The sequence below is a fragment of the Ambystoma mexicanum genome, chromosome 3q (assembly GCF_040938575.1).
Source record: "Ambystoma mexicanum isolate Mex_15411 chromosome 3q, UKY_AmexF1_1, whole genome shotgun sequence".
NCBI classification, from domain to species: domain Eukaryota; kingdom Metazoa; phylum Chordata; class Amphibia; order Caudata; family Ambystomatidae; genus Ambystoma; species Ambystoma mexicanum.
The window spans coordinates 221,072,945-221,093,481 of NC_090926.1; the positions used below are offsets into that span (position 1 = coordinate 221,072,945).

Genomic DNA, 20,537 nt, shown 5'->3' on the forward strand with positions numbered 1-20,537 from the left:
TTTGCGCAGTCGGAGAGCATGTCGGCCTGGTGGTTGTTAGGCAGAAACCTGTGCAGTTCCCTTAGGGACCACTGCAAAAGATTTAAGACTACAGGTGTTGGCAGTAAACCCACTTGGTAGCAGTCTGTACCACCCAGATTTACCTGGTAGCTGTGGCTGAGCAGTCAGACTTTTCTCAAGAAGAGTTAGGCAGTATGCAAAGGATACACAATAGGCACTCGGATACAATAATACAAGCAAACACTGACCAGAGCTTTGGTATCAAAGTATATAATTATTTATTTAAAAACACACAGTTTGAAACACTCCAGCACTCTTATTGTAAAATATTCTAAACAGTTACTATTGTAATATATACACCCCTTTTTCCTTATCAGATAAGTCACAGTAAAACACAACTTATTTTCATACAGAGGTGAGATCTTAACTAGATTGCACTCCAATAAGTTTGTGAGAAAGGGAGGGAAAAAGACAGAATATGGAAAGGTACACCACTCTAAGATTCAGGAACACTATTAGCAAGGCAGAAGAGCAAAAAGTCACTGGTGAGCGAAAGTCCAAAGGCTGGGCCCCCTCTTGGAGAGAGCAGAGCACAAATGCGCCCAAGATCACACAGTTACACTAGGCTTAGAAAGTCTTGCAGAGGGTTCAAAAAGAGTTTAGAGAGGCTTAAGAAAGTTTAGCCAGGGTGTCCCAGACTAACCCAGGTTCGAAAGCCGGGGGCTAAATCTACCCCGTACAGTCGGTAGCAAGGGAAGCCAGGCGGGACACAGTACCTTAAGTGGGAAGGATCCTCCAGCGGTGGCAGTTGTTCCTGGTAGTGGGTGCAAGTTGCGTCGTCGTCCAGGGGAAGAGAAGATCTCGACTTGGAGGAAAGATGAAGGTCGTTGCACTACCAGGACAGAAACCAGCCGCAGAGTTTTCCGGTTAAAGGTGGTACCTTTGTTTCACAGTCGTGGTAAAACGTGGTATCCCGGTTGCCGGGGTGCTTGGCACAGGCAAGGCGGCCACGAGGTACGTCGGGAAGGCGAAAAGACGGTGAAACTGGTTATCCCCACCAGTCAAAGGAAGAAGACTCTCCGGCGGGAGATCTTCTCTGTCGTTGGGAAAAGTGGTGAGTCAGTCCAGCAGGGCTCCACCGGTAATGGTGTCGTTGCAGGTCGGCTCAGCTTCTCCCTCGTCGGATTCTTAGGTCCTGTGGCGACTTCTGAAGTTCCAGTCCCCAAAGCCCTGCTTTTATGCAGCAAACCCCCATTCACTCAGCCTAGCTGTCACTCACCACTTGGGCCAATCAGGATGGAGTGCGACTTGAGTTGCCTAGACAACTCAGTCCAGGGTGCCTAAATTTCCCTCCACCCCTCCTAAGTACCCCAGACAGAGTGGCACCACTTTGGAGGGCTTCTGTGGAGAAGCCCGCCAAAAAGTGGAACAAAGGGCTCGACTTGGGTTGGAGTCACAGAAGAGAACACAAACGCCATTTTAGAATCAAGTTTTGGCAAAAAACACCAACCGGAGAATTAATATTAATTAAATAAACCGGCGGTATGTTCGAGGCTACCGTAAATAATTAAATAAAGGTATAGTAGCCTAAAACAATGGGAAATCCCATAGGAAAATATTCGCGGTTGAATATAAAAAGTAGTATCCACTGCCACCAGCCAAAACTCGATCAGGGGGGACGGAGACGTGCCCCCTCGACTAACAGACCCCGGGGCAATTGAATTGCCCCAGCCAGTACGTCCACAATATGATGGTTTGTACTGGTTCTGTTCAGAATTTAAGACTAGTAAAGTCAATGGTGACTTTACATGCCCTGGGAGACAGTAGTCAGCCCCAGGGTATGGAGTCTATACTGGGGGGTCACTATGACACCCCTGTGTTACTGCACGGAGGGTGCTGTGTAACACACATCACAAAAACACATGAAGCCCTATGGAGTAAAAGACCCATAGCCCATTAAACACATCTAGATTCAAAGAAACACACTCAGATCATGCCCAAGAGTGAGGGTAAAAGTCTCACTCTTGGCACTCTTGGCAGGAGAAAAAAAAAGAAACCCCAAAAATCCAGCAAAGCTGCTGGGGGACTCACTAGGTTAGGACAGAGAATTCTCCCTAACAGTGGTTCCAGAGGCTTCTGGGCCTCGTGTGTACTGGCTCTTCCTCATCTCAAAATGAGACAGACCCAGATGGCTCTTCGGAATTCATGGCGTCAGGCAGTGGATCCGGATTCCATGCGGATGATGATTCCGGATTCCATGAGAGTGGACCTGGATTGGTGGTCATCTCTCAGAAATCTGTCTGGGGGCACGGGGTTTCAGGACCCGGTCCCCACAGTGACGATCACGACGGACTCCTCCCTCCTCGAGTGGGGTGCGACGTTAGATCTTCTTCAGGTCTCGGACCTCTGGTCGCCTCAGGAACAGTTCCTGCACATAAATCATTTGGAGCTTCTGTCGATCTTCCTAGCGCTCTGGGCGTTCAGACTGCTCATTTGTCAACAAGGTGGTCCACATAAGAACAGACAATGTGGTATCAATGTATTACATAAACAAGCAAGGGGGAACAAAGTCTCCCCCCCTCTTGGACCTGTCCATCCAGATTTGGGAGTGGGCCGTGCTTCATGGTGTCTGGCTGCTTGCAGTGCACATCCCGGGCCAGCTGAATGTCACAGCGGATGCCCTCAGCCGGCAGACAGTGGTCAGCTATGAGTGGGAGTTGAAGGCGGAGGTCCTATCATGGATTTTCTCGCGTTGGGGCACACCGGAGGTGGACCTCTTCGCCACGGCGGTGAACAAGAAACTTCCTCAGTACGCCTCCACAGGGGGGCTGGGAGCCTCCTCTCTGGGGGATGCTCTCGAGATTCCATGGCACAACATGAGAGCTTACACCTTCCCGCCTCTAGTTCACCGTGCAATTTGGAAGTTGAAGAACTCTGTGAACTGTTCCCTTCTTCTGATAGCCCCGTGGTGGCCGGCCAGGTTTTGGTTCTCAGAACTTCAACACCTGTCGGTGTCTTGCAGATCAGGTTACCAGTAACTCCCGATCTTCTTCACCAGGGGGAACAGATGTGGCACCCCTCCCCACAATCGCTCAGCTTGGCAGCATGGTGCCTGAGTTCAAGTCTTTAGAGCATCTGAGTTTGTCTGCGGATAACATGCGCATTATCCAGGCAGCCAGGAAACCCTCGACCAGATCTCAATACAGGAGTAAATGGCTAAGGTTCTGTCATTGGTGTTTGGAGAAGAAGTTGGATCCGAGAGTGGCCACGATTGACACGGTGCTGTCCTTCGTGTCCTCCCTAGCAGAGTCAGGGGTTCATGTTCTGTCATGCAGGACTTATCTCTCAGCAGTTTCCGCTTACCTTTCTACAGACCTTTGTTCTTATTCTCTAACTAACCCAGTGGTGAAGAGGCATTTTGCTGGCTTGACACGCCTCTACCCTCCGGTTCGTAATCCGCACCCGCCATGGGACCTAAATGTAGTTCTGACGGCGCTGTGCCATAAACCCTTTGAACCAATGGCTACGGTGGACCTCAAGTGCTTATCTTGGAAAGTGTCCTTTCTGGTAGCCGTCAAGTCAGCAAGGAGAGTGAGTGAGCTCCAGGCATTGTCGGTGGAGCATCCTTTCTTGGTCTTTCACAAGGACAAGGTAGTCCTTCGGACAAACCCGGCTTTCCTTCCGAAGGTGGTGACCGAATTCCATCTGAATCAGTCAATCTGCCTTCCGGTCTTTTTTCCGAACCCTGCCTCAGAGGCTGAAAGGGTTCTACACTGTCTCGATGTCAGAAGAGCTCTTAAGTTCTACCTGGACAGGACTTCCGAGCTTAGGAGTTCTTCTCAACTTTTTGTGACCTTCGGTAACCATCAGGGCAAGCCGGCGTCTAAGGCAACTATTTCTAGGTGGATCGCCGCCTGCATCAAGGAGTCTTTCACCGTCCAAGGGCTGAAACCTCCTAAGGGTATCCATGCACACCTGGTGCGGGGCAAGGCAGCTGCGGTTGCTTTTCAGAAATATGCCCCCTGGGAGTCCATCGCTAGGGCAGCTACTTGGGCCTCCCCATCTGCTTTCTGTAAGCATTACTGTCTCGACATGAGCTCAAGAGCTGACGCTCAGTTCGGTCAGGCTGTGCTGAAGAACCTGTTTCAGTAAGGGGTATTTCCATCCACCCGTAGTTCCTGTAATTCGTGCTTGGGAATCGCCCACAAGTATGGAGGAAAGGGGACGGAACGCAGGAGTATTACCAGGTTACTCACCGTAGTGACCACCTTACTCCTAGTCCATAGTCCCCTTTCCTCCATACGCCCGCCGTCCCCTCTAATAAGGTTCCTCTGTTATTGCTAATGGGTCTTTGACCTGGCGATAGAAAAGGACTGAGGGGCCATGGATGGGGCGGAGCCAAGGTGGGCGGGGTTATGGCCGCGTGCCGGGCCCCGCGCAGGAAAGAGAGGAGGGACACATTTTTGAAAAAAATGTGGATGTTTTTTACAAAGTGCTCCGGTCCCGTCCCACAGGACGGAGAGATGTCCCGCAAGTATGGAGGAAAGGGGACTATGGACTAGGAGTAAGGTGGCCCCTACGGTGAGTAACCTGGTAAAATTCTTCAACCTCTAAAGGTAGGCAAGGCTCTCTTCTTTCCTATGCTCCAAAAAAAGGTCAGATTTAGCCTCTTCTTTGTGCCTTACTGCACAAGTATAACATGCCTCTGCATGAATACTGACTTTCTCTCAACTTCAGCAGTCTCAGCATTACAAATTATTATTCTTTACAAGCACCCATCTCCCTTACCCAGCTTTATTCACACCTTCTTGGTTTCAGTCGCTACTCTGAAGCTGTATTGCCACACGTTCAGCTTCAGATAACAATGTCACAATTGTATCGGAGGACACTGGACCTTTAACAACTTCACAGATCAGGTGGATTCATTTAAACAGGGTTGGCTTCACTATAGAAAGGGTTTGCCTCCTGGGTTAGGCAATGCTTGTTCTTCTACAACAGCTTCTGGGTTTAAAGAATAATTGTTAATATTACAAGGTTCAGTCTTCTAACGAAAAACAGATTTAGGTACACACAACCACTCTTTAAGGTAGATCTTTATGTAATATCATGGATATGCTTTTTAACTGTTGGGAATCTCAATTGTCCACACGCAAACTTTCTTTGATGCTCTATGTACTTGTAACAATTGTGAAAGTCGGCGTCATTAAGATGAATATCAGGACTTTTTTTTGAATATCCAATTGAATTGGGTGTGCACTGTTGGACCGTGGAGGCTGGATAGCATGGGTTTATGCCGTGTACTGTAAGAATGGAAAATTTGCTCAATGGCTCTCACCTTTTTTTGGCAACCCTTATTCTGAGTTTACACATTGTAATTGTGATCAGTGATAAATTATAAATAATGTTTTGAAAAAGACATTTGGGACATTTTTTAAGGACTGAGGCCTTTTGAAAGAACATTTTGAATGTTGTGGTTATGTGCAATTTTTATGAGCTCAATGTCTTTTTAGGGAAATCTACCCGTAAAAGTCTGTAAAACCTGATCAATTAGTGCTCTCTTTTTGTCGGTCTTTTCCCTGGTATGTGGGTGCAAATGGGGAATGACTTGCACTATTTTTGTAAGAAAAGAAAAGTTTAACTAAACTTGCTTCCATTTTTTTCTTATCCTCATCTCTAGTCCTAGTGGAACAACTCTTACCTCCTTGGAGCAGATCAGGAACTACTTGTTGACAGACGGAACCTGCAAGTGTGGTCTGGAATGCCCCATAAACATCCACAAGGTAAGACCGGCTCTGCTTTTGGCACTGTGGGCTTCTGTTTTGAGTCCCTGTAGCCTCCCAAAGGGCGCATCTGTACCTGTCTTCCAGCTTTCTCTGAGGAAGAGAGTGCAATACTGGCAGGTTCATTCCTTTGAGTAGGCTGAAGGTGCCATAGAAGAGGAGTCCGCTGCTGCTGTCCTGTTGTGTATCGAGCCCCTCTTGTCTGCTGCCTGGGCTTAGCCCTGACGATAAGTAGGGGACCACTTCAACCTGTATATTGCATGGGGATTTTCTGTGCGAGATCTGCTACAGTGTAATGCACTGCAGTGTACCGTGGTGCTGATGTGCCAAACAGGAGCCAGAGCTGAAAAACCCAAGGTGGGCTGCGGGCAGTTATTTCATCTCACTGCTGTGCAAAAGTTGGGGGCTGACTTGTTGCTTTCTTTACTGTTTCAGCGATCATGTTCGTCCCGCTTCTCGAGCCTTGTATATTGATGCTGATTTGTATTTTACTTGCCTTTCTTTTTTAACCTTTGTATTCTGTGGCATACCCTGTTTCGATTACCCAAAGAATAATTGATGCAAAATTCTGCGTCATTTTAGATTTGATTTATTTCATTTATGAATTGGTTATTTGTAATGTGCCTATACACAATGTGTTGCAAGGCGCAAGAAGGCAAGGGGGGGTGGGGTGGCAACAGGGATGACCAGACAAAATACGGTCCTACTAGGCCTTGTGACATTCGCATCATGCAAGTGCAGTAACGAGAAGCGCGGGGGAGGTAGTGGGGGGGGGGGGGAGTGCTGGTCAGGGAGGAGGGCGTGAGGCCAGGAAGACAGAGACGAAAGTGCAGGGGAAAAGGGGGTCCACAAGCAAGTGTGAGGAGCGTGGCTGGAAGGGATCAAGGGGTGCAGGCCCAGCCAGACTAGTGCAGGGGCAGGGGGTCCCAGAAGGCCAAGTGCATGATTGGGGACTGGGGGGAGTGTCAATTGCAGGGGTAGACTGGTCGAGGAGGGCCTGGTGCCCTGTAATAATCTGAAGGAACCAGGCAGCCAGTCAAGAGGCAGAGGGCGACATTAGCATGGGAGGGGTAGAGGGAAGGAGGACGGAGAAAGTAGGGTCTTAAGCTTCCAGAACTTAAGGAGACGGCTGAAGTCTGAGAGGAGCAGGGAGACATTCCAGAGGGAAGTACTTGCAGAGGAGAGGGATCTACCCCCCACTCTCTGCTTGGAAAAGCATCTGCCCGGCAGAGAGTTGGAACTAGAAGACTGAAGGGCTCTAGCAGGGAGGAATTTAGGGAGAGTGTTGGATATAGCGGGGTCCCAGACCCCAGAAAGCCTTGTGGAGGATGCAGAGGGTTTTGAACTTAATCCTCGCAGCAACCGGGAGCCAGTGGAGAGATTTTAGGGCTGGAGAGATGTGGCTCCTGGGCCTGAGGGCAAGGATAAGTCATGTAGGTCTATTCTGGATTAGTTGAAGGGGGCAAAGGGAGGAGTTGGGCAGGTTACAGTCCACCAGCCTGGAGAAGACCAGAGCTCTAGAGACACTGGGTTCTGGGGGAAGGTGAGGAAACTGAGAATCCCTCTAAGGAGGTGCAGCTGAAAGCGGTGCTTCTTGGCAAGGTTTGTGATGTGATGTGAGGCGAGAAGAGAGGAGTCGAAGGTGATACCAAGGTTTGTTGCCTCATAGGTGAGTGAGGGGAGGGGGCCTATGGAGGGCGGCCAGAGTGTTGGAGGGAAGGAGGCAGCTGGGGGTCCCAATGAGAAGGAGCTCAGTGTTACTGGCATTAAGGCAGAGATCGTTAGCAGTGCACCATGCCTGAATAGCAGACAGACAGGAATGAGAGCAGAGGAGGAAAGCTTGAAGGAGATCCGAGTGTCATCTGCATAAGTTATGATAGTAGGCATAGATGAAATGGGCTAGAGGGGCAAGGTAGATGTTGAAAAGCAATGGCGAGAGTATAGAGCCCTGGGGACACCACATGTGGAGAGTGAGATGAAGGAGAGAAACGGGCCCAGTTCAACCTGGGACGGTCATTCAGAGACGAAAGCGGTCAACCAGTCCAGAGCCAAGTCTGTGATGCCCGTATGCTTTGTTGGGTTTATCTGCACAGCGTTTCTTGCATGTCTCTGGTGCCTCTTGCAGTGATGTTAGATGGACATAGCGGGGAGGCGGATGATGGGAATTTTAGGCAGCCTTAGCAGGCACCATTTGACAAAGAAACAGACCCATCTTTTAATAGGACAGTTTGCAGGAAGCCATGTGTGTAAAATGAAGCCTTTGTGGGATTTGTCTCTGTAATGTTTGTATTTTTTTGAAGGTGGATGAAAAATGTAAGCACCTATTAAAGGTTGTGCAGTTTCGATGTTAGAGGGCACTGTGCTGGTGTTTGATGCATTTATACTTTGCACCTGTTAAGAGACAACAAAAAGTATGTTTTGTCAAATAAAATGAACTCCCAGCACTGTGCAGTTTTTAGCCCTGATATGGTGGGGGCAGAGCTAGATAAATCAACATCTAACATTTTTCAAACTCTTTGGGTCCTCAGCCCTATTTATTTTATGTTTCCTTAAATATTTTCCCCCCTGTCAGGAATTGCCATAACATCTGTGCACTAATTCCATAGATGTGTTTTCTGTTTTGTTCAGTGCTTTCCTTGATCTAGTTAGCTGATTCTTAGAAGCAAAACTGTATATATTATTAGCTAAAACCTACGTTAATTAATTCTTTATTGGTCTTCTATTTTTCCTCCTTTAGATCTGTCTACTCTCTTTTTTAGATCTCTGTCTACTCGTTAATCTCTTTTTCTCCTGTCTGGTCAGTCCCTCATGTACCTATAATTGAATGTATTGGTACTGTCTGTCCCCTTCCTGCAGACTAATTGGACTGCTGCACCACGGTACAAAAACCAGAGCATTTATTTTTGCAGCATTCAGACAAAAAGGTTAAAAGCAAATGGAAGCACAGTGCGCATGTGAGGCCCTGCACCATTTCATTTTACCACGCCCACTGGTTCCCCAGCACCAGTTTTGTTTCTTACGAATTGGAGACTGAATGTGTTTTTATGTGTCCTGAAATTTGCACTTAGCCTTCCGCTCGCAGTTTTCAAAATGTGGCTTCCTTTTTACCACCAGTTTCTTTATTTTTTTTTGTATTGACATGAAGCAGTTATACATTGAATATAATAACATAACATAATACAAAATACAAATCGTGAGGACCAAGACAACACCGGGAAAGCAGAACCAGGGCTGGGCGGGTCAAATGGAAATATGCAAAGGGTTACATTCACCATAATCCACCCTTCGATGTCCAATCTGTATCCAGTCGCAATATCCAACCTTCCCACCCAGCCACCTTCCCATAGCCACGTATCATTCCAAGGAGAGAAGAATAACCAATAAACATGTTAAACTGCACAGGAGGGGGGTGTATATCAAAGGAACATGCTGGCTGTCGCACAAATAAAAGACACATACTTCAAATTAAATCCCAACTTCAGAAGCTCCGTACCCCTTCCTACCTTCACCCCCCAACTCCTCCACGCCTCCCCTACAAGTCCCACCAGTCCATCAATAGTTCAGATAAATTGGAACATACAGTTCCCAAAGCGGCCATGCTCTTTACATACCCCGCCAGTTGACCTAGGCTTGCCGCTCGTGTCCACACAAACTGGACATTAGACCCTCCCATGACCTCATAGGAGGGCCATCCAGGGATTTCCTTCTGAAAAGAATGGCTTTCCGGCCCACGAACAGCAGTGTGTACATCAGCCTAATCACATTCCCATCATCATGCCAATCCTCCACTCCTCCCCCAAAATAGCATCGCCCTTGGGTCGAACACCAGTGTCTCACCAAGGATTTTACCCATCTTTCGCTGAACCATGCCCCAAAATCTTTGTGCCACAGGGCATTACCTAAGCATATGCCCCAGTGTCCCTGGTCGCCCGCACCCCCTCCCTCAATCAGTAGATGTCACCAGTTTCATTGCAGCCATCTTAACCGGTGTGTAATCGGATCTTTGGACGATTTCTCTATTACCCACATGATGAGGAAACTTCCTTAATCAGAGAGAAAAAGGTGTATGCTGGACCTGAAGTTCTGCCGACCATTGTTCAGCCAATAGCCCTTTCCTCCCCACGTTATTCGGGATGCTGAGCAAATGGAAGGCCTTCAATTTAGGGAACTCTAGTATAATTCTAGTTTGCAGTTTGAGGAGTTATGAGTAAATGTGGTTTCTCTCGTCTAGGATCGAATCAGTGAGATCACTGCCCTGTGCTCCAGGGCCCAGCCCTAGTACTCCCATGTCATCTGCAAATGACAATGGCACCGTACCTTCAAACAGTTGCATTATGTGAACCTGCCTCCAGGTTTCCCACTTGTTCTCTCTGCGTCTCTGTCTCTCTCTCTCTCTCTCCCCCTCTTGGCGGGATCCCGGTAGAGCCACAGCCTCCTCTGGTGTAAGGGGCTGTAATGCTGCTAGTTTGTTTTATGCCAGCTGGCTATTTCGTTTGGTTTCAGCCATTGCTTGTGCCGCCAAGAGGTACGAGTGCCACGAGGGAAGCGCTAACATCCCATCTTGTTTAGAAGCGTACAACCACTCCAATTTCAATCTAGCCATCTTGTGTCCCCAGATGAATTTCCTAATGTGCCTATCAAGATCGCGTCTCATCTCCGAGGGCATAGGGGAGGAGATCATTTGAGCCAAATACACCAATTTGGAGAGGGCATTCATTTTCACCATGTTAACCCTACTCTGCAGCGATGGGGGCAGAGTGTTACACTTGAGCAAGTCCAACTGAATCTTTGAAATCAATGTGGTATAGTTGTCCTGAACTAGTGTGCCCACTGAGGAATCTATTTGAATCTCCAGATATTTGATGGTGTACAATTGTAATCTAAACTGGAATTGTGCACGATGGACTGGATACGGGGGAGGGGGTTGTACTGCCATTTAGCTAAGTATAAAAGGACATCATCTGCATATAAAGATAGCTGGTCTAGATCAGTGGTCTTCAAACTTTTTATGCCAGGGCCCCCCTGAGCAAGCAATAAATTGTTCGGGACCCCCGTGCCCCGCCCCTCTGTGTTGGTGTTATTTTTTTTTTATAGAGATAGCTGTGAAATGTGTGATGTCCATACACGAGCACACTGGATTATTTTGTGTTTGAGACTCTGACGAGCATGCCACTCAAAGACGTTGCCTCACATTGTAAATCCACTAGGCCAGTGGTCTTCAACATTTTTTGGCCTGCGCCCCCCCCTGAGCAAAATTTGGGCAGGACGGGCCCCCAAAAAAATGCCAAATGGACAGTATGTATTGCGCACCATCACTGCACCCTACTCCCAGTATAGTCCCTGGGCTCCCCCATCTGCTTCCATCACAGTGGCTGGGCTCTCTCATCCCACTCCTACCCAGTTCATGGGCTCTCCCCACACCATCACAGACCCTGGGCTCTCCCCACCCTGCTCCCACCACTATCCCATGGTTCCCGCCCTTCCTGCTTCTACCACAGTCCCTGTGCTCTCTCATCCCATTTCCAACACAGTCCGAGAGCCAGTGGCGGCTGGTGAAGTTTTTAAGTGGAGGGGCATAACTATTTCCCCCAAAAATGCCATAACGATCGAGCACAGTGAGGGAGTCTGAACCAATCATGGGTTAAAATGTTGCATTGTAGAGCATTCTTTAAAAAAAAAAAGGGTAAATATCCCATCAGTTTGTAATTGCTGCTGGGGGAGCCCAGGGGGCAGGCATGACATGTTTTACTGGACATCCATGATAGATGTTCAGCAAAAATATACCATCCCTGTCCCCTGGGCCCCACTGGGCCTAACACAATGAACATGGTTATGTGTGTATGCAAGGCGCTGGGGTTCCAAGGGGGAAAGCATGGCATGTTTGACTGGACATCTATGATAGAAATCCAGTAGAAAATACCATCCCTGTCCCCTGGGCTCCACAACACCTCAGAAGGAGAGCTGATTTTGGCAGGTGGGTAGGGGGATTGTGCAACAAAGGTATTTAGGCATTTTTAAAATGCCTTTGTTATACAACCCTCCTTCCCCCCTCTATCCACCACTTGCCAGAATCAGCTCAACGGACCAAAAAAAACACACACTCACACTCGACTTCACACACACACTTCACACACACACTTCACACACACACTACTTCTTCACACACACACTTCTTCACACACACACTTCTTCACACACACTTCACACGAGTATCCATCACCATACACTCACACATCACAAACATTCACGCATCCATACACGTTTCAATAAAATAAATGAACATACCTTCTGCATTGGCCTGCATGCGGGTGCTGAAACGCCCTGTTCCAGGCTGCTTTGTCGGTATGTGCGAGGAGGCACAGGAGCTCCCCCTCGCACATACAGACATGCATTGCCCCAGCCAGCATTTCAAATGAGCTATGCAATGCTGGCGAAGCAAAACCCCCCAGACTTGCATGGTTCAGTAGCATGTGTGGCTGGGGAATTAACTGTACTGTCAAAGGGAAATAGGATTTCCCTTTGACAGTTCAGCCAGCCCAGGAACACTCCCTCAGCTGGAAAAAGCAGCTGAGAGAGTGCTTATTGTTTCACTGGGCTGGCTCCTTAGCTCCTTCATAATGGGTGCGGGGGCCAGTGGGTGGGCGCCCCTTCACCATTATGGATGAGACCCCAGGCTCGGACTGGCCTATAGGGCAATGCCTGTACCAAAAATACAAAATGTTAGGGTGGGCCAGTCAAAATGGCCCACCTTTTTGGCCGATGTGGGCCAGTTTGACGAGTTACTTCACTATGCAGTTAGTAATATTGACCATTGTTACTGAATAAATATTCTATAAATATCACAATGCACTTACATTTTAACACAAAGCAGCCCCTTGGGTACTATTCAAACAGTACCCGCCGGAGTTGTTTTTTTTTCTCGGTGCTCTTGAATGCGCAATTACCAGGGTATTGCAACCCCAGTGGACCCAGTAATTATCCATTCATGGCCACTGGAAAAGATTATTCCTCATTCCCATTTCCGCCCCATAGGGCTCAATGGGAATGGGGATGCCTGTTACACCAGCAGCATTCATAACAGTGCCGGTGATAGTCATGCTGTGCTTGCGGGTGCCGCTCTGCCTGCCAGGTCAGACCTGGCGGGCTGACAGCCACCCGCGAGCACAGCTTGTAGTATGGCGGTATGGTAGCAACGGTGCCGGTAGCGCTACTAGCACCATTGTTACCTTACCGCCATACTTGTAATGAGCCCCAGTGTCATGCTTCAGCCCGACCATGTAAGTCGCCCTTGCCCATTTCTACCAATCTAAAAAGAAGGAAAAAAAGTTTACATTTTTTTTTTTTTTTTTTTACATTTCATGCTGCGCTCTCACGGGCCCCCAGGGATGCGGCCACAGACCCTCACCGGGCCGCGTCCCGCAGTTTGAATACCGCTGCTCTAGATCTATGTCTCGTGGATCCTGGCAACCAGCGGCTCAATGACCAATGCATATAGGAGCAGCAGCAAGGGGCAGCCCTTCCGCGTGCCCCAGTGTAAATGGAAGGGAGCAGAAGTGAAGCCATTGGTGACCACCAACGCCCTGGGGTCAACATACAAGAGCTTAACCACATCCAGGAAGCTTGCTTGCAGGGCCTAGCTGGGCACGCTGTGTGCTGGCTGAGTACCAGTTCTGGAGCTGTTTGGAGGGCCATCTGGACTCCGTGTCTCCCTCTGTTCCCTGGGGGAGGGATCTTGTTTCCCTCTTGGATGCCCTGGCCTTCCTTCACTGGCAGAAGCTGTAAGGCAGATTGTACCTTCAGCTAGGGTCCAATGCTGAGTTCTTCTTGTTACCCCTTGCAAAGTCTTCAGATGATCTGGCCTAAAGAGGGGCTCAACCCTCTTTTAAAGCCAAATTGGCCACAGGGATTGGCGTAGGCTAAGCCTACCTTAATGAACCAATCCTGCGTCACCACCAACAATCTCCTGTATGCATGAGGCCATAACCAGAGTGCTTTGCAACAGAAAAGGTAAAGGGTTGAAAACATGTAATACTAAGCCCCACCCATCTTCCTGTCTGTTGTGGATCAAAAGGTCTCTGGTCAATTGGGCTCTGTGGTTCCTGATTAAAGTGGCAGGTCTTCCTTGAAGCTGCAGCCACAACAGACCTTCTGGTGCCGTCAATCCACATACTTGTACCCTCTGAATGGGGTCCCCCTGCAGGGATGACAACTGTAATGAACGCAGTCCCAGATATGACATCTCACCCTGTCCATTAATACTAAGGGCGGGAGCTGGCTTTAGGTTGACACAGTGCATATCAAAGGTTGTTGGGGTTTCCTGTCTCCTTTGTTAACCTCTGCAGCTAGGCCGTATGTGGGCCCGTTTGAAGTATATTCTATTAGTATGTTAATTATGTTAATTGCTGCCACCACCTGCAGTGCTAGACAAAAGGACAGAGTGGATCCATGGATCCTTTAATAGTGAATTAGGCTGGCCATGGCAGGGGGAAGGTTTTGCCCTCCTCCTTCTGAGATGACATGGTGTAATCCTGGCTGTCATATCGCAACTAAATATTATTGGGGCACTGCACATGTAGGCTGTGTCCACCCAGAGTACCTGGGTTTATGTGTGTTATGTTATGTGTATGTTGTCCAGTGAGCATAGAAAAATGTGTGTGGATTAGCCCCACACATTTTCCGGAGGTTGATCTACCGTCATTCAATTTCTTTTAAAATTTCAAAAAACCCAGGCGAGCGCACCCCCTCCTTGAGGATGGTCGAATTGCTCAGAGTCCTCCAGCACAATACAGGCCTCTGCCGCCTTCATCTGCTGTAGGTGTGCATCTCTCCTGGGTTAAGGTAATGGCCGCACTGCATGGCCTCACGAGGGTGTCCCGTGGCTGATCAGATCCACCAACACCTCACCCCATAACGTCTGTGAAATCCGGCATCCCTGCTAAACCCTACAGTCATCTGTAGGGCACTGCTATCACTCTAATGCTGCCCTTTCCTTGTAGGCGGTAGTGCCGGGAGCACTCTCCCGTGCAGTGTGGCACTCTTCTGTTTCGTGCCGGTGCTGGACCGTCTCCAATGGCTGCCTCCCTGCCAGCCATGACAGCCCTTCTCAGAGGTTGCAACGTTTAAATGTATTGCGGGCACGTTTCATGATCTGGGTTGGCGCAAACCATGCCACAGGTGTTCGGGAACTGGACGCCGCCCGCTGCAGCAGTTAAGCACACCAAGAGCCGGGCATATCTTCATTAATCAGCTCCGCTGACTCAGAGCCTCGCAGAAAGGCCGCCTTCGTGCTCGTGCTCTCGAGTGCCCCTTACCACCGGTCTCTGAGTCTACCTTCTGGGTTCTCTTGGTCCATACCTCAAACCTTCGGTTTTAAATAGTACACCCGCTATCTTGCCCACTTGTCAGAAGATGACCCGCATATGTGCTAATTGTACCCTACGCAAATTAGCATATTCAGAATACACATCAGACAAAATATATTCACTACAGGCTGCCTTTCCCTAACAGCAGCGTGTCTGGAATAGTGCGTCCGACTGGCATGCAGGTCTACAAGGTAAGGAGCGGGAGTTGTGGGAAAAGAATGCTGACATGTGGGGGTAGGGGGATATCACTGGTGGTGGCATCGTGGGAGAGCAGAGAGCGGTCCCTTTTTGGTGTCCCCCGGCACAAGAGCAGGGTGAATTTTGGTTAGGGAGGATAACTGGCTACAGGGACTGCAGGGAATCTCCCCCCTGCACAAGAAAAGAGTCAAGGGAGGGGGGCAATCTGAGCAAAAAACAGATTCCCTGCAGTGCGAAAGCCAAAGCTGGGAAACTGGGCTTCGCCAAAATTGTCCTGTGGGAAATCGCATGGAAGCTCTTGAATCTGTGCTCTAAAGAGGTTGCAGGATTTCATGGCTCAGAATTGGTCTAAAATGAGCAAACCAGTATTCATACTGCCTTTCTCACACACACACACACACACCAGAGCCTGTATATCTATTTTTTCTTGAAAAGTTTCAGGCCTATTCAGCCGTTTTAGTGACTCTTGGCGAGCTTCCAGTCCGAATCTTGGATAAAAGGAGACTCCTGCAGCCGTTCTTCAGATCGCCGTTGGAGCCATGTCCTCTATGAAGAAGAGAAGCCCATTGATGACCCAAAGACGACCCCTGCACCTGACTAACACCAACTCCAGTGAAGTCCCGGTGAAGCCCTGCTCCTCTGCCTGATCCTTTCTGTGTTTCGACCCCTGGACTGGTGGGAACAACCAGTCTTGACCCCCCGTTTGAGGATCCGGGCCTTCCAAAGTCTCAGAGGTGTCCCTGGATGAACCAGTGGACTGACCTGCTCTCTCCTGGGATACCTTGCTGCAGCCATCGCCATTCTGAGTGTATCCTTGAAAACAAGACACAAACCATAGGGGCTCCTGCATGCAAGAGCAACTCTGTGTCTCCTGATCATCTTTACGAGATATAGTCAGTTTACAGAGAGGGGCAGCACAGATTTGGACCCAGGTACCACTACGCCCAAAAAGCTACAAAATTGGGTACTTATTGAATGTAGGCCCTGACCACTGTGCACTCCCACAGGTGAAGTAGTGAAAGAGCAATTATTCAAGAAATGGGCAATTGGTTTATTATTGTCTGCTTTATTACGTACTAACTCTCAGCCAACATGTATTTCAACCTATATAGGTCTTTATCAAGGCCAATACGAACCTCAAAGACAGACTTCCAAATGTCCACCTCAAGTTGGTAATACTTCAAAAAATGCAGTTAATTGATATCCACGTCTGAAGAAACCATGAGCAGTTCCACTGCTATTTAGTGTTGCTGGATAAAGGCTGCTAATTAATAATCTGATCTCCCAATCAGATACGAGTAAAGCGGAGTATGTTAAGCTCAGCTAGGCCACAGTGGGCTCAGATGCTGTGCACCGCTCTGTGTAATGCCATTATTCGACTGCCCTTGTTACCTTGTCAAGCAGATAATAAAGTTAAAAGAAAAAAAGAATGCTCATTCCCCAAGCATCCATCAATTCCATCCATGTGTTACCACGCACCTTAAGATCTAAATTGTGTTTACCGGTGCTCAATTGCTCAGGTTGTTGGAGACATGTCAAATTTAAATCGCCACATAATTGAAAGGCAATGTCTCTTGGTTTGCCAAGCATAAATTGTTTCCTCAATCGCATCGAAGAATTCACTTTGGTTGATTACTCTTGGGTTCTAATAGAGCTTTAAACTTTGAGTAAAGCTCATCTCTGGGTACACTTTCCTGTCCCATATCAACTCCACAGCCTGCAGAAAAGGATTGGGCAGTGCAAAATTTGAAGCCGAGACAGAGATGTCATTACGCACACCAAAAAACAACCCATAGGTGGGGTCTAACCCCCTTCGCCTTTGTAGGCCGGGTTGAGCAGACAATCCTACCCGTCCACAATAGGGGGAATCCAACAACAATGATTTCTGAATGCAAAACATGTTGGCCCTGAAATATTACAGAATCCAGGGCAGACAACAAATGAGCAGAGTCCCTAGAATTCCAGGAAATGAGTTCTAGAAGAAGGCTCAACAGAGAAGACTGGCAGCTAGTGCTTGCAAGCATCAAAGCAGGCCACCACCCAACTCCAGTCAGTATCATTTTTTAGACTCTGTTATCCTTTAGATGATTAATCTTTTGTCTTCTACCTAAACCATCAGTAGAGCATGTACTCTATAAAATGTGACAAGGATGGAACCTCCTTTAATAACTTAAAACGTATGATCTATTTAGTGTAAATTGGACACAAGCCACTAAAGCCCATTCCAAGACAAGTCCTAAATTAGCAGTCTCAATCCTAGGTGCAATCTCTACCTCAGTCCCCCCGCCCCCTCTCTACAATTTGTTTTCTCTTTGCCTCCATCTTCAAAAAACCAACTACTCCACTGGCCCACATACATTTTGTTAAATGACCCGCCCCACTAGTCTGCCACGCCACCATGGATTGGTCAGGAATAACCCCCGGAGCATGTTGGCATAAACACCACTTACACTACTCTCATAGGCAAGACAAGGCGACACTGCACAAGATCCTTAGGAACTACCGAGTTGGAATGCCCTGCTGTTTCACCGTCTAAGTTGGAAATGGCATTAAAACCCCCATCTGAACCTGCCAAATGAGAAGGGTTGATATTCCTCGACCCGTCTAGTACAGTTGGTTGTGCGCAGGCTGCCCACTGCCACCTTTCTTACAGGAGGGTTTATCTTGATGCAAACCTGTATATTGGGGATGATAATGTGTTTGAGGAGTAGTTAAAGTGCGCAGAAACCTGCCTGAGGCTCTGCTCAATTTCTGTATGCAATTCCTATTTTTTGATTTTTTTCACATTTTATGGCCCTAACACTTGCTCAAGCCGTTTTTCCTTTTTTTCTCCTAACTTTCCCTATGTTAAAAATTGCAAAGTTTCCAGTCACACCTTGCGTCATGTCATCACCTGAACCATCCTGGCACACAATCTCACCCCCACCCTCAACCATTCGTTCCTCAGCAAGCTGAAAAATACCAGGGTCAACCGGTGATGTTGCTTCCACGATCACACTCTGAGAATCCTCAAAAATACATACCGCAGCCCCAGGGTGCAAATAGCAACCCATACTTTCAACTTCTTCCTGGTTGTTAGCCTCCACACCTGAGGCCAACCCCCGTACATCCCTCACTTCCATTTCCTCTTTGTCGATCTCCAAATTCAGCAACTGTTTACAATAAAAGTCCTTTAAAAAACCCTCCACAAAAGAAAGGTTTTCATAAAATAGGCAGCATATGCGCATTAGATCGAGTGGCCACAAAAAACAATTCTTGCTGGTTATACAAGGCCTTTAGTTCTTTGTTAATGCCCAGGCAGGTCTTACATTGCCCAGCTAGACCTCTGTTCGTATAACCACTCTCCACATATTGCGTGACAGTATCTTGTTCCATTTGATTTGCATCTCCTTTTAAGGGAGGTGGCAGCACAGGGAGTACAGCGGAGTTAACATTAGTACACAACCGTAGTGCATTTACAGTTACAGCTAGGAGATTCTCACTAGAACACAGGATGGTGGCCTGATTTCCACTCCGCCTTTCCTCGCTCCCTTCGAACCTCAAACAAATCAGCCAGGCCAATCTTACTCCTCGAAGTAGATGCCTCAAACACACTTGGATCGTCAACGCTTGTATTGATCGGGGAGGATTCGCCAAAGCCAGGTGGAGATGGGTAGACGGAGCATTCCCTCTGCCATCCGTCCCTAACTTTAGCGGGTTCTTCAGAGAACTTTTCAACTGGAGTAGGGTCAAACTCGGGGCCCTGCTGCTGAGCTCCTTCCTCACTGCAGTAAGAGGCCAACTCTAAATCAGTTACTTCCTTCAGAATTACTCTGCTTTCTGTCAGAAGGGCCAAAAATTCATAATTTGCAGATCCCTGTTTTGGCCAATTTTCTGCCTGTTCATGGCCCAGAGATGCAGCCCGAACTGCTGACTTACTTTGCTGTGAGGGCGTGAGTGGCTCAGTGCATTGACAGTTCTGTGGCCCCTCCTGCAAGATAAGAGATTGGCACTGTGGCTTGCCAAAGTAGAAGACTATGTGCACTGTTTGGTTGACAGAGGTGACAGTTGGGGCCGATTTAGGTAATCCCGCCAACTTCGGAGTCCGTTGAGGGGTCGAAGCATGTGAAAACGCATAACATCTGACTTGTTTCAATGCCGGAGATAACCGTGACAAAGAGGATTCGGCAACAAGTTTATGAAGCATTGTTAAAGGAGGCAGTGCTCCTGCACTGCTTGTCCCATTTAGGTCTTAATTTAGGAAAAGGTTAGTAAATTGTTGCCAAACCAGCAGCATAACATCCGTCACGGCATCAAAATATTTGCTTTCCTTTCTTCCAGTAACCACAGCCATGTTCGCTGCAGAAGCTATGCAGGACACACTTGCCAAAGCAAGAGAAATTATACTGATTGGAGAAATTGTACTGATTGCACGGGGTGCAATCTTTTTTAGATGATGATTTCCGTACATGTGAGGACATAGAAGGGCAAAAAGGAACCGTGCGAGTTCTTGGGTCATACATTTTCATTTCAGTCTATAGCATGAGGTTGGAAATTATAGTTAAAACCAAAAGCTAACTTATTGCAGTAGGGCAGCAAGCAAGTGTAATGTTTACTCACAAGTCTGTCGCACCGGTGCTGCGTTGCACTGCTCTGCTGCCACAGTTTTAGCCTTGGGAGCTTGAATCCCGTGACACTTGTGACTCTTGTCCGATCTAATGGTGGCTCGCGACAATGTTACTCCTGATCACTGTCGCTGTAACATACAACCAAAGAGGCTCCACTGCTTTTGGTCTAGTTTTTGTAGCCCTGAAAGAAGCGTTTTTGCACCCTACTGGCTCGCTTCAAAATCGCAGGTCATCCATCCTAGCTGCACACATAAACCTCCTACACATGCCTAATGCCGCCAGAATGCAGTCTGAGACCAACCACCTGACTGCACACATTCGACTGATCTCTCACTACCACCATGCCTAGTGTTTGGATGCTGCCACCATCACGCAAATCACACTGGCTGCACACATATTGAGTGCACTCGAGCACTGTATTAGATGAAATTACCAGATACCTATTCTACCCTACTCTCTCGACTGACCTGGACTATGGATCCCGAGATCGTTCAACCTACAACCGCTTTGAGATCATACCCATGATATATAGAGCGCTAAATAAATGCCAAATAACAATAACAATATTGTACTGTGGATAGTACATTTAA

At 48.0% G+C, this 20,537-nt stretch overlaps 1 protein-coding gene across 1 annotated transcript in view; it reads left to right on the top strand.

Moving 5' to 3' along the window:
* The window catches only part of MBD6 (methyl-CpG binding domain protein 6), a 489,030-nt gene that overhangs the window by 181,291 nt on the left and 287,202 nt on the right, over window positions 1–20,537 (top strand). Inside the window, exon 5 of the mRNA XM_069653591.1 lies at window positions 5,678–5,780. Coding sequence (XP_069509692.1) covers window positions 5,678–5,780 — 103 coding nt within the window. The remainder of the gene's footprint in view (window positions 1–5,677; window positions 5,781–20,537) is intronic.